Source organism: Papio anubis, chromosome 1 (assembly GCF_008728515.1).
Source record: "Papio anubis isolate 15944 chromosome 1, Panubis1.0, whole genome shotgun sequence".
Taxonomy (NCBI): domain Eukaryota; kingdom Metazoa; phylum Chordata; class Mammalia; order Primates; family Cercopithecidae; genus Papio; species Papio anubis.
The window spans coordinates 205,844,665-205,858,682 of record NC_044976.1 but is presented as its reverse complement, the minus strand read 5'-3'; the positions used below and the strand labels follow the sequence as shown (position 1 = coordinate 205,858,682).

Here is a 14,018-nt window from a genome sequence, read left to right as displayed (position 1 = left end):
AGAAAGAAAGAAAGAAAGAAAGAAAGAAAGAAAGAAAGAAAGAAAGAAAGAAAGAAAGAAAGAAAGAGACAAACATAAAAGAGGAAAACGCAGTAGATCGCTGGGAAAGGCAGAGCCACAAAAAAAGCATCATTGAGGACACACACAGGACAGTTAAAAGCAAGGAAGGACCGGTCCTCACTGGCACATCACTAAGAGCTGGCAGTCTGGCCTTGAACAAATCTAGTGCTGTGGCCTTGGACAAGCCTAGAGGTGTGACCTTGGAGAAGTCACGTAAGCTTTCTAAGCCTCGGGCTCTTCCTCTGCACCATGAGGAGTCCCGGGTCTCTGGATCCCACACTCAGCTTACTACCATTATTCTGGATTTGGGAACCACTGGGTAGGTGAATTTCAACTCCCCTCAGACTCTGACCGAGTTCTGTGAGATCCTGGGGCCTGTGTTGGAGGGTTATGAAGCTAACAAGATAGAGACAGAAGACAACATAGGCTTGGAGGCACAAAGTCTCTTGCTTTGGCTGACATCTCAGAATAAATGGAACTTAAGAAGACAAAGACACAGAGAATTTAGGTTTTTTTGTTTTCTGAAGCACAACAATGAAGTGAGAGGGGAACGGGGAAAGGCACTACTTTTAGAACAGGTATTAGAGGCATTTTCAGGTCTTTTTAAAAAAATTAATTAGTTAATTTTTTTTTTCTTTTGAGATGGGGTCTCACTCTGTCGCCCAGGCTGGAGTGCAGTGGCGTGATCTCGGCTCACTGCAACCTCCGCCTCCTGAGTTCAAGCGATTCTCCTGCCTCAGCCTCCTGAGTAGCTGGGATTACAGGCACCCACCACCACGACTGATACATGTTTGCATTTTTAGTACAGACGGGGTTTCCCCATGTTGGACCAGGCTGGTCTCAAACTCCTGACTTCAGATGATCCACCCGCCTCAGCCTCCCAAAGTGCTGGGATTACAGGTATGAGCCACTGCACCCAGCATTTTTTTTTTTTTTTTTTTTTTTGAGATGGCGTCTTGCAGTGTCACTCAGGCTGGAGGGCTGTGGTGTGATCACTGCTTACTGCAGCCCCAACCTCCCAAGCACAAGCAATCCTCCCGCCTCAGCTTCCCAAGTAGCTGGGACCACAGGCACGCATCACCACACCCAGCTAATTTATGGGGGATTTTGTCTTTGTTTTTTGTAGAGACGGGGTCTCGCTATGTTGCCCAGGCTAGTCAGGTCTTTTATTATTTTCCTTCTTGTGGTTCTGACTTTATCAACCTTTGCCTTATATTAAGCTGTGGATTAAGTTCTTACATACGTGTTATTGCCATAAATGCTCACAGACCCAGGCCCACGGTGGCGCCCCATGCACTCTATCTGGTACTGCACCTTCTCCCTGGCCTGTTTGAGATCACGCCAGACTCCTTTTGTTCTCACAGGTCCAGATGCGTGTGTGTACCAGGGAAGTTATTCCCAGGAGAGCAGAGCCTGGTTATTTGAGACTGATCCAGATGTGGAAAGTTGCCCAAGGTCTTTCTTAGGGCCTTGGAGTTTCATGTTTACAATACTATTAAGTATAAAATCAAATCATTTATCTAGAAGCTTTAAAATGTTTGTTTTTCCCAGCCCCCGCCTAACAGCAGGCTGAGCCTTCAGGCAAGGCTCTGATATCTGATGGGACATGGCTCAGAGGAGCCCCAAACAGAAGCGGGGCTAGAGCCCGGCGGAGACAAGACCAGTGGCTTTGCCAGGGCCGGGTGCAGGATCCGTCCCCTGCTCGTGGCTGCCATCTTATGCCGGGCTGTGTTTTTCTGCCAAAGCTGCCTGGGCTCCCCTGGGTCGGTGACTCTGCACAAGGCTCAAATCACCTCAAATTAGCTGGTAACTGACTGATGGGGATATCTCTGTCGGCAGTAAGATTGAGGTTTCACTCCCTCAAGCATATTCTGGAAAGTTCCTCAAAAGGCATGAGAGAAACCTGGTGAACTGATGCATCAGGGCTGGCGAGGGCACCTGGCCTGGCTCACAGAGGCTGCAGGTGAGAGCAGGCAGGGCAGGCTGTACCCTCATTTTCTTTCTGTGGGTCCTAAATGCCTAACTTAAACCTCAGGAGGTGAACAGAGCACCTCTACATCCCCTTCCTGCTTCAAAAGTCCATGAGTGGTGAGTAGTAGTAGCCATAAGGGTCAAAGAGCACCTCCAAGCTGAAAGTTCACAATTAAACTTTCAAAGCTCTCACTTTGAAAAGTTCGAAAAGCTGTCCAGGCGTGGTGGCTCACGTCTGTAATCCCAGCACTTTGGAAGGCCAGGGCGGGTGGATCACTTGAAGTCAGGAGTTCAAGACCAGCCTGGCCAACCTGGTGAAACCCCATCTCTACTAAAAATACAAAAATTAGCCAGGCATGGTGGCGCATGCCTGTAATCCCAGCTACTAGGGAGGCTGAGGCAGGAAAATCGCTTGAACCTGGCAGGTGGAGGTTTCGGTGAGCCAAGATCTCACCACTGCACTCCAGCCTGGGCAATAGAGTGAGACTCTGTCTCAAAAAAAAAAGAAAATAAAATAAAAGTTTGAAAAGCTTAAAAGCTTCCCTAGTGTCTGCTCTGCATGGCACAGCTTACTCACAGTCTCAGCTAAGCCTTACAGTAACCCCAAGGAAGGCATTAGACATCCCCTTTTTCACACATTGAGTACCCAAGATCATAGGGTGGGTGGTAAGTGGAAAAGCCAGAATTTGTATCTGGGACTTTCTGGCTTCATAATCTGCCTGTTTTCCAGTATAATCAGGTTCTAGAAGTGCCTCATGGCCAGATGTGGTGGCTGACATCTGTAGTCCCAGCACTTTGGGAAGCCAAGGTGGGAGAATTGCTTGAGTTCAGGATGCTTGAGAGCAGCCTGGGCAACATAGTGAGACCCCATCTCTACTTATTTAAAAAAATAAAAAATAAAATAATTTTGAGACAGGGTTTCACTCTCTCATCCAGGCTGGAGTGCAGTGGCTTAATCACAGCTCAGTGCAGCCTCCACCTCCTGGGCTCAAGCAATCCTTCCCACCTCCTCCTGAGAAGCTAGGACTACAGGCATGCGCTGTCACATCTGGCTAATTTATTTTTATTTTTGTAGAGATGGGGGTCTCACTCTGTTACCCAGGCTGGTTTCAAACTCCTGAACCTGCCTTGGCTTCCCAAAGTGCTGGGATTACAGGCATGAGCCACCATGCCCAAGCCAATACAATAAAATTTAAAACAGAAGTAGGCTGGGCACGGTGGCTCATGCCTGTAATCCCAGCACTTTGGGAGACCGAGACAGGCAGATCATGAGGTCAGGAGATCGAGACCATTCTGGCTAACACAGTGAAACTCCGTCTCTACTAAAAAATACAAAAAAAACTAGCCGGGCGAGGTGGTAGGCGCCTGTAGTCCCAGCTACTCAGGAGGCTGAGGCAGGAGAATGGCGTAAACCTGGGAGGTGGAGTTTGCAGTGAGCCGAGATCACTCCACTGCACTCCAGCCTGGGCGACAGAGCAAGACTCCGTCTCAAAAAAAATAAAAAATAAAAAAATTAACTGGCCATGATGATGGATGCCTGTAATCTCAGCTACTCGGGAAGCTGAGGCAGGAGAATTGCTTGAACCCAGGAGGTGGAGTTTACAGTGAGCTGAGACTGCACCATTGCACTCCAGCCTGGGCAACAAGAGCAAACCTTCGTCTCAAAATAAAACACAAGTGGTTCATGCACTGACCACCTGACAGACTCTCTTGAGAAGGTGAGTGTCTGTGTGTCCCATTTCCCCTTTTTATATGGGCACCAATCATCTTGGTTTAGAGCCCACTTTGATGACTTCATTTTGACTTGGTTACCGCTGGAAACACTCTGTTTCCAAAGAAAGTTACATTCTGAGGTACTGGGAATTCCGACTTCAACATATCTTTTTAGAGGGACACAATTCAACCCCTAACAGTTCACACTCCGCCCCCTGCCCATCCTTTCCACATGCAGAATCTATTTGCCTCCTCCCGACATCCCCAAAAGCATTAATCATTCCAGCATCCACTCTAAATCCCAAATCTCATCACTCATCTTCAACTCAAAGACTCAAATCTCATCATCTACCAAATCAGAGCCTCTTCAGGAATGCTAGGAAACACGTACTGTACGCAACAGCCTCTCCAGAAAGAATCCTCAGCACATAACCCGAAACAGACACTGGGGAGGTGGCCGAGGACTGCACTGCTGCATTCTGACATCAGATAGTGGTGAATGGTTCCTAGAGACGGTTTCTCAAAGAAAGTTCAAACATCTCTAAAGATGTCCTTTCAGAGAAAACAAAGAAGGAAGTATGTCAGGACTTCCTGGCTTTCCCAAGCATCCTGAGCCAGAAAAACGCAGTCACTGTGCTTTCCAGTGAAGAACTACAGGCAATTCTTTGAATGTGTGATTGCAGGATTAATTTCTTTCTCATTTGTTATTTGTTTTGTGCCATAGCTTTTTTTTTCTTTTTTTTTTTGAGACATTCTTGCTCTGTCACCCAGGCTGGAGTGCAGTAGTGCAATCCCAGCTCACAGCAACCTCTGCCTCCTGGGTTCAAGTGATTCTCCTGCCTCAGCCTCCCCTATAGCTGAGATCACAGGTGCCTACCACCACGCCCGGCTAATTTTTGTATTTTTGTTAGACACGGGGTTTTGCCATGTTGGCCAGCCTAGTTCTGGAACTCCTGACCTCAGGCGATCCACCTGCCTCAGCTCCTAAAGTGCTGAGATTATAGGCGTAAGCCACCACTCCCAGCCCATAACTTTTCTTTTGACTGCCATTGTCATTATTGGATATAAAAAAGGCTTGGAGGTGGGGCGTGGTGGCTCACTCCTGTAATCCCAGCACTTTGGGAGGCCGAGGCAGGCAGATTGCTTGAGCTCAGGAGATTGCTTAGGCAACATGGCGAGACTCCATCTCTACTAACAATACAAAAAAAAAAAAAAAAATAGCCGAGTGTGGTGGTATGAGCCTGTGGCCCCAGCTACTCAGGAGGCTGAGGTGGGAGGATTGCTTGAGCCCAGGAGATGGAAGTTGCAATGAGCCAAGATCGCGTCACTGCACTCCAGCCTGATTGCAGAGCGATACAAAAAAACAAAAGGAAGAGAAATGAAGTGAGAATTGGGAAAACCCACACAGAGGAGAAAGAGAAGGCAGAAGGAGCAGAGAAGTGAAAACCACAGATTGCCATCCCTCTCTCTGGTGTATCTGCAGAAAGAATTGGCTGGTCCAGCTTTGCATATATGAGTGCTCCAGGAAGTGGTTTACCCTTTAGTCCTGGGTACTGCCCACAATGCCATGGGAGAGTAGGTTGCCACCTTGGACCCATCGAAGCCCACAGGAGGGGCTGTGGGAGGCGAAGTGCCACCACTGGGGCTGTCCTGAGTTGGTGGCCCAGGGCCAGGGTTCCCCCAGGAAACAGCCCTGTGCTGTGGAGTCTCAGAACAAAGGGAGAATGTGCTCTCTTGCAGTACTCTGTGGCCGTCGGCACTTGCCTTACTGTAACGAAGCAAGGAATTATGCCACCTTTGACCCAGACCTTCAAAGCCCGGTTGTTTGTTTCTGTCTTTAAAATCTATCTGTATGAACAATCAAGAATAACCAGATTTTACACACATTTGACAGACAAATCTGGCTCATCCAGTGCGAGACTGTTTCTTAGTGGAAGAGACACAGGGTGATAGCTACACTGTAACCACCATCATTGTTTTCCTTCTCTGTGACTGTGAGTCTTGTGAATTTTCTCAATGTAAAAAGTCACTTTTAAAATTAACTCATGGCCAGGGCATGGTGGCTCACTCCTATAATCCCAGCACTTTGGGAAGCTGAGGCAGGCAGATCACTTGAGGTCAGGGGTTCCAGACCAGCCTGGCCAACATGGTGAAATCCTGTCTCTACTGAAAAAGAAATACAAAAATTAGCCGGGTGTAGTGGCACATCCCTATAATCCGAGCTACTGGGGAGGCTGAGGTAGGAGAATCGCTTGAACCCAGGAGGTGGAGGTTGCAGTGAGCCAAGATCACACCATTGCACTCCAGCCTGGGGGACAGAGTGTGACTGTCTCAAAAATAAATAAACAAGTAAATAATAAAAAATAAATAAAACTAACTCATAATATAGTATAATCATATACATACTTTTGTTATATGCATGTGGATATACGAAACATCTTACTTTAACTTTACAAAGAAAACTTAGTTAATACGGCTAACTCGATGAGTAAGTTCCTAAAATGCCAATGTGGGAAGAGCTTTTTTTGCCCCCAACTCTTTAAAGGGCCTGTGGTTAAATTTTATAACCTTCCTTCATTCACTCAGGCGGTATTTGCCCAGGGCTTACTATGTGCGGAGTACTGTGCTGAGTGTCAGGGAGAGCTACCACACAGACATGGCCTCTGTCCACAAGTTTATGGCCTACTGGAAATAGCCACAGTGGCCAAATCATCACAGCTAGAAATGGTGACAGGTGCCAGAAACAAAAGGTACAGGGTTTGCTGAGTGTGTATAACATCGGGCTGGATCTGGGTGACCTATGAGCTGAAATCTGGAGGTTAAGTAGAAGGAGACGGGTGAGTGGAGGATGGGGTGAGGGTTGGAATGCAGGGGGCCTTCCAGGCCGCAGGAACAAAATTTGCAAAGGCCAGGAGGTGTGAGGGTGCAAGAGGCTTCAAGGAAATGAAGGGAGGCAGCACAGCCGTGTGCAGAGAGCAGGGGTCAAGCTAGGTGTCAGGTGAGGCAGGCGAAGGAATAGGTAGGGATTGATTGTACAGAGTGGGGAAGCCTCAAGGACTGAGGATCTGTCGGAAAGTGTTGGAAAGCCAGCGCCGGATTCAAAGTCAGCACAGAAAAATGGCAGAATCTGATTTGTTTTTAAAAGATGACTGGCTGAGCACAGTGGTTCACAACAGTAATCACAGCACTCTGGGAGGCCAAGGTGGGTGGATCACTTGAGGTCAGGAGTTCGAGACCAGCCTAAAAATACAAAAAATTAGCCAGGCGTGGTGGTGTGCACCTGTAATACCAGTTACTTGGGAGGCTGAGACAGGAGAATCTCTTGAACCCGGGAGGCAGAGGTTGCAGTGAGTGGGGATCATGCCACTGCACTCCAGCCTGGGCGACAGAGTGAGGCTCCGTCTTGAAAAATAATAATAATAATAATAATAAAGATGACCCTGGCTACCTTTTGCAGAATACGTTACCAGAAGGCAAGAGTGGGTGTGAAAACCTAAGTTGGAACGGTGTGAAAACACCAGGCGGGAGAGGAGGGTGGGAAATCAGGCAAGAGAGTATGGTAACTTGGTCTGGGGTAAAGCGAGCTCAAGATATGGGCACCATCTATGGTTTCATTACAGAAATAGGAGTAAGGGTGTCTCCTGTGGGCTGCAGAAATGACACAATATGTTAGGAAGGGGAAATTGGGGTGTGTGTGTGCCTGTGTTTAAATGGAGGAGTGCTCATTTTATAGACAGAATAGAGTCCCAGAGCGGGAATGGACATTTGGATCATCTTTTGGATGGTCAAATATGTTCCTCAGCATCCTCTGCCAACTGGTGGGGAGCTCTTACCCTCAGGAGGCCTCCTTTCTCTTTGTGGGAAGCCCAAATCCATCTCTCTCTAAAGTTTTCACCGACAGGTTTGGGTTCTACCTCTTGAAGTCAAAGAGACAGATTCTTTCCACATGACTCCCTCTTACCATCATATCCTCCGTCCATCATATCCTCTACTCCTCCACATGTTCTGGGATTTTGAAATCCCTTTGTTCCACGTTGCCCATTTGTTCCAGGTTGTGCGCATCCATTTTGGCTGGACCAGGCAGACTAAGAATACCATCTTGGGAAATCTGGAACCTGTAGCTTTTTTTTTTTTTTTTTTTTTGAGATACAGGTTTTTGCTCTGTCGCCCAGGCTGGAGTGCAGTGGCTCAATCACAGCTTACTGAAGCCTCGACCTCCTGGACTCAAGCAATCCTCCTGCCTCAGCCTCCCGAGTAGCTGGGACAATAGGCATGCACTGCCACATTTGGCTAATTTTTCTATTTTTTGTAGAGTCAATGTCTCACTATGTTGCCAAGGCTGATCTCAAACTCCTGGCCTGAAGCAATCCTCTTGCCTCAGCCTCCCAAAGTGCTGGCATTACAGGCCTGAGCCACTGCACCCAACCACTGAGCTTTTATACACTGTGGTCACTGCTGAGCTGTTTTCCAACCCCTATCTTACCTGGTAGTGTCGATTTAGGGGGGGTGCCCAAGTAGATTTTACATTTTATCTCTATTCAGTGTGTCTCTCTCAAGATCTTTTTGAATCCCCCACCACATACACCTGCAATGATCATTTAATGAGATCTGAGGCCACTAGTAGTGAAATCTAGCCGAAAACACCCCTGGGCACCTTGTCAATTGGGTTCTCAGAAGAGGAGATGGATGCTAGGGTAGAAGTGGAGTGGGATGGGGCGGTACGACGGTTTCTCCCTTTGTTTCCCCTTCTATTTTTTCAAATAACAGGTATGGGGATGGGGAATAATATCTAGACAATGTATTTATTTTCTGCATCCAATTGATAAAATGTTTACCAAACCCCACTTTAAAAGAAAAAAAAGGTAGATCTTTCTTGGAAGTTTCCAAGAAACGCCCCCAAACCCAGCCATCACAATGCCAACTTAGTTGTTGGGTGTAGTATTCTGACCACCTGCAGACACACTGTCTTATTCTAACTGCTGAAGCCACAATTTAAGGATGGAACATTCAAACTCGGCCCCTGCCCAAGCTCAAGAAATGAAATAAGAAACGCGTTTATCTAGACGGTTATATTAGGTTCTACGTAACTCTCTTCAGTGTTTCCAACCTCAACGAAACCAAGTAAAGCCCCAGTGTACTCCGAGGGATAGATCATTCATTCACTTGTGTGTTCAAGAAACACCCACGGAGGTCACCGTCTAGGTTATAGGAGAGCGCAAAGAGAGAACTCCAGGAAAGTGAGGTCTGGGACGGATTTTAGATTCACATGAGAGAAAAGAGAAAAATCTCCACTCTGACCTCGGGTACCAACACACAGTATTTTAAAATAGAGACAGAACTAGAGGCCATTCTAATCACAGATGGGATCCCACAGGTGGGATCTGCCTCTCCATTCTGCGGAAACTATCTGATGAAATAGCTTCGAGGGCCAATGTTTAGACAGACAAAATCATTTCATCCAAGTGCACTGGGGGTGAGGAAGAGGAGTAATGAGAAGGCATGTAAGCGGAGAGAAAAGAAAAAGCCCGGGAGGGGAAAACGAAATCCACCCCCTTGCGCTCATTTCTGCCAGAGGTTTGCAGGACGTGTCTCAACCTGGCATCCCGAGTCCAGAACAAAAGCCACGGGGGCTGCGGCGTGGGCAGGGGGAAGGCGCTCAGTGGGTGACGCGGGGCAAGGGCCGTGGCGAGCGCGGGAGGGGCGGTCAGCAGCCGCTCGCGGGGCTGGACTAGGAGCCCCGTGAGACCCCGGGTCTGGCGCCTGGGTTGGGGGTGGTTCCCGGGCGTCCTTCGGGGGTCGCCAAGGCCCGGCCTCGATAGCCCTGCGGCTGCTGCGAGCGTCTCCCGAGCTCCCGCCCCGCGGTGCCCGCTCCAGGTGCGGGCGCGGCGCTGTGTCCCTTTACCTGCGCGGAGAGGGTCGTCCGGTGAAGCCATGGGGGCGGGCTAGGGGCAAACGAGCGTCCGAGCGGGGCTGGCCGGCCTCCGGGGGTGAAAACTCCTGCGGTTCCGACGCGCCGGCAGCAAACCGCGGCTCTGCGCGCCCCTGCCCTCCTCCGCCTTCCCCTCCCTCCTTCTTCTCCTCCTTCGCTTCTTCCACGAGCTCACTTCCTGCTTTGGCAATCAGCAAAGCCCCTTCGCTGCGCGTCCCTCGGTACCTCCCTCCGGAGGCGCGGGGCGGGAGCCGGGGTGCCGCGACCCGGGGCTGGGACGCAAGGCGGGGCCGCGAGTGTCCCGGGCGTCCCCAACGCCCGGAGCGCGCGTCCTGCCCGGTGCCCACGTCCCCCTGGGCGCGTCCTAGCGGGGGGCTGACACGACTGCCTCCCGGGACAGACCGCGGGAGAAGGACTGGCCTTAAGAAACGGCTGCAGTCGCGGGTCGCTTTCCCGGCTCCCTAATCACGCCCTCAGCTGAGACACCAGAACTCCCCTTACACAGGCCTGGGCCGAGATGCCCGCCGGCGAGCTGATAGTTAGACAATTTCCTGATCTTTAAGCAGACTCTGCCGCTGCATGATGGCACACGCTGGTACTTTCCATTTTGATTTTTCTTTGGCATTAGTTACTATATGACCTCCAGGGTGAGTGCTGCACAAAAAGAGTGAAAACAAGTGGCCCGATACACACTCACAGCCTCCCTAGAAAAAACAGCTTCGGGTTCTCTCGGAAAGGATGGCTTCAAATATTTAAAATATTACGTTTAAGTGGGGTTTTATACCCATTACTTAAGGGGGAACACGTTGGAATTGGTTATGAAGAATATATTTAAGATTGCTACATTTTAACTAAAACTATCATCCATCATAAGTCTATTATAGGAAGGCGACGGGCATTTTAAATTAAATAGGAATCTTTGAAGAGCTCTAAATAATCTTTCTCTGCCTTCGCACATAAGAACAGAAAGATAAAAGTTGGGTCGAAAAAGATAATAACACATTATTTAGTGTATAATATATCCGAAAATTATCATAAATAAGCAACCTCTGGCTAAAAACTCAGCTCTGAGAAATCCAGGAAGACAGCAAATGCCCACATACCGTCTTGGTGACCAGGAGCTTTAGTGCCTCTCCCCATCTGTTTAGTCTTCCTGAGGCCCATGGCAATCTTGAGCTTGGCTTCCTATTCTCTGAAGTTTGCCATGGAAGAAGCAAGAGGTTCCAAGAAGATGCTCGCTGGCTGTCTAGCCAGAGTCAAACCTTCTAGATGAAAGCTCTCTGGGGGAATTTGTGGGTGGGAGGATAAACTTCCTTTTGGTCTGCCTTCGGATAGGAAGGGAAATTTTTTTAAAGGGTATTTTATCTTAGAATCGATTTGGAGGTTTGTTTGTGGTTCTTTCTGTACTTCTCATGAAGATGGAATTATTCTGACGTTGGCCGTCAGGAAACACTAAGTGAGCTTGTTAGCAGCCCAACTTCAAGCATTGCTCTAGAGCTGGTTTGCTTTTTGAAACTCTGAACTGTAATTCATCTTTTTATCATTCCCATTCTGCATTATATCAAATAGAAGATGGGCGGTATATTTTGTTTGTTTGTTTGTTTGTTTTAAGGAAGATTGACTAGTTATGTAGGTTACTATTCCCTTTCATTTTCCTTTCCTTGTGCCTCCTTTCCTATGAATTGCAACGACCCCCATCATTACCTTTATTTTTCCCATGTGCTTTGCGAACTATAAAGTATGATACAAATGGGTGCTATTGTTGTTTTGCACTTTACAAAAAAAGTAATTTAAAACTGATTCTCATTCACCAGAGTTCCCATACAATCAATTTGCTGTCATAATATGTCCTTCGACTTTTATTTCTCTTGCTGTCCAAGAGTGTTTTAAAACTTACTGTTGAAAATAGACATTTTTGGGTTGGGCGTAGTGGCTTACACCTGTAATCCCAGCAGTTTGGGAGGCCGAGGCAGGCAGATCATCTGAGGTCAGGAGTTCGAGGCCAGCCTGGCCAATGTGATGAAACCCTGCCTCTACTAAAAATACAAAAAAACTCAGCTGGACATGGTGGCACATGCCTGTAGTCCCAGCCACTCAGGAGGCGGAGGCAGAAGAATTTGCTTGTACCCAGGAGGTGGAGGTTGCAGTGAGCTAAGATTGTACCATGGCACTCCGGCCTGGGCAACAGAGTGAGATTCTGTCTCAAAAAAAAAAAAAAAGAAAAGAAAATGGACATTTTTAACATTTTCTGATAGTACCCAAACAATCTCAGAGTCATGTGAAAAATTTCATATTTCTGTAACTTCACTGCTCTTTGAGTGATCTCCAATTTTCCTTTTCCAATAAATGGAGATAGTACATTTGGTAATCATGGAGTCAAATATGCTGGATTTTGCTGATGGACCTGTCACTGTAAGGTTGTGTTACATTAAGAAACCAAAACTGAGTCTGTAAGTGTCTGCAGGATTGTGATAATTCACTGAAATAATGTTTATGTGAAAATACTGGCTGGGCACGGTGGCTCACACATGCAATTTCAGCACTATCAGAGGCCAAGGTAGCAGGATTGCTTGAGGACAGGAGTTCAAGACCAGCTTATGCAACATTTTGAGACCCAGTCTCTACAAAATAATTTAAAAATTAGCTGGATCCCAGCACTTTGAGAGGCCAAGGTGGGTGGATCACTTGAAGTCAGAAGTTCGAGACCAGACTGTCCAACATGGCAAAACCCCGTCTCTAATTAAAATACAAAAATTAGCTAGGCGTACTGGCGGGTGCCTCTAATCCCAGCTACTAGGGAGGCTGAGGCAGGAGAATCACTTGAACCCAGGAAGCTGAGGTGCAGTGAACTGAGATTGTGCCATTGCACTCCAGCCTGGGCAACAGAGCGAGACTCCATCTCAAAATAAATAAATAAACAAACACAAATACAAAAACAAAAATTAGCCAGGCATGGTGGCAGGCCCCCAACTACTTGGGAGGCTGAGGCAGGACAATCGCTTAAACCTGGGAGGTAGAGCTGCAGTGAGCTGAAATTGCACCACTGAACTCCAGTCTGAGTGATGGAGCGAGACTCTGTCTTTAAAAAAAAAAAAAAAATTAGCTGGGCATGGTGGTACGTACCTGCAGTCCCTACTACTCTGGAAGGGTGAAGCACGAGGGTCACTTGAGCCCAGGAGTTACAGACCTCGGGGAGCTATGATAACACCACACCACTGGGTGACAGAATGAGACCCTGTCTCCAAGCAAACAAACAAACCTAAACTAAGGCCTGTCATACAGTAGTTACAAATAAACCAGCTACTCTCCTACCTTCGTTCTTTCCTTGTAATTTAGTTTATTGAGAGAAGCTCCTATTGCCTTTGTTATAAGAAATAAACCAATATTTATTACAGTGTTTGTACATAGCATGGAGCAATGGATTGATTGGTTGCATTCATTAATGCAATTTTAAAAATCTGAGTGCCTCCTCATGAACGAAACAAAATTCCAAGCCCTGGGGAAATTAAAATGAGAAGTCCCTGACTGTTAGGAGTTTGTGGTCAAAAGAGATTTGCAAATATTGTTTTGCTATAGAACTGGAGAAATGAAAGTTTAAACCAGGAAGGTGTGTGTGGAAGGAGGCACTGAAGATGTACGGAAGCAAAGTGGCTTGGTCACGACCATCTTGGATTGACAGGGGAAGTTTCAGGCAAATTCCGAGGCCTTAACTCATGGGTACGAGGCTGCAGCCGTAAGTGTGGAGAGAACTGTTGGTCTCGTGTTGTTTCACAAACAGATGACAATGATCAGAAATGTGCTGTTTCAAATGGGGGAACAACAACTCAAAATATATTTTGTTTGATTCGTCATAGAATACATCGTTTTTGTTTATTTTATACCATTTGAGGTAAGTGTTACAGAAATTTCTGCAGTCTAAGATAAAAAGTTAAATTATTGAACCACATACCTCTTATTTCAAAGGATATGTACATTGTGTACAGATAAAACCCAGCAAATTGGGCTACTCAAGTGGGCCTGAGCTATAGAAAAGTGGCTAGAACCACAATGGTAAAATATGAATTTAGGAACATAAGAGACCCTACGCCTCAGAATGGGCCAGTTCCTACAGCTGAATTTGCTTGATATACCCTTACTGAATCATATGTGATGGAAGATGCCCCAACAAGAGTTACTAAGTTCCTGTGTCGCTGCATTTTTGGAACACAGTTTTTAAATTTTGCCCAGAGTGCTATAAGGCAGTTGTACTAACTTCTCGTAATAGTGCCCAAGTTTTCTTCTTGAGAATCACCGTTCCCATCCTCAATCTGAGCAATTAGGTGGTGGCGACATCACCCCTGACTCC

The 14,018-nt window shown here is 47.2% G+C and overlaps 1 protein-coding gene across 4 annotated transcripts in view; it reads right to left on the bottom strand.

Annotated features, from left to right (window-relative positions):
• The window catches only part of EDARADD (EDAR associated death domain), a 124,715-nt gene that overhangs the window by 77,562 nt on the left and 33,135 nt on the right, over positions 1-14,018 (bottom strand). Inside the window, exon 1 of one of the 4 annotated variants that reach the window (XM_003893726.5) lies at positions 10,777-11,169. The exons of 2 other annotated variants lie outside the window; for them this stretch is intronic. In XM_003893726.5, coding sequence (XP_003893775.1) covers positions 10,777-10,837 — 61 coding nt within the window. In that variant the 5' untranslated portion in view covers positions 10,838-11,169. One more of the 4 variants, XM_003893727.5, reaches the window with a different exon arrangement.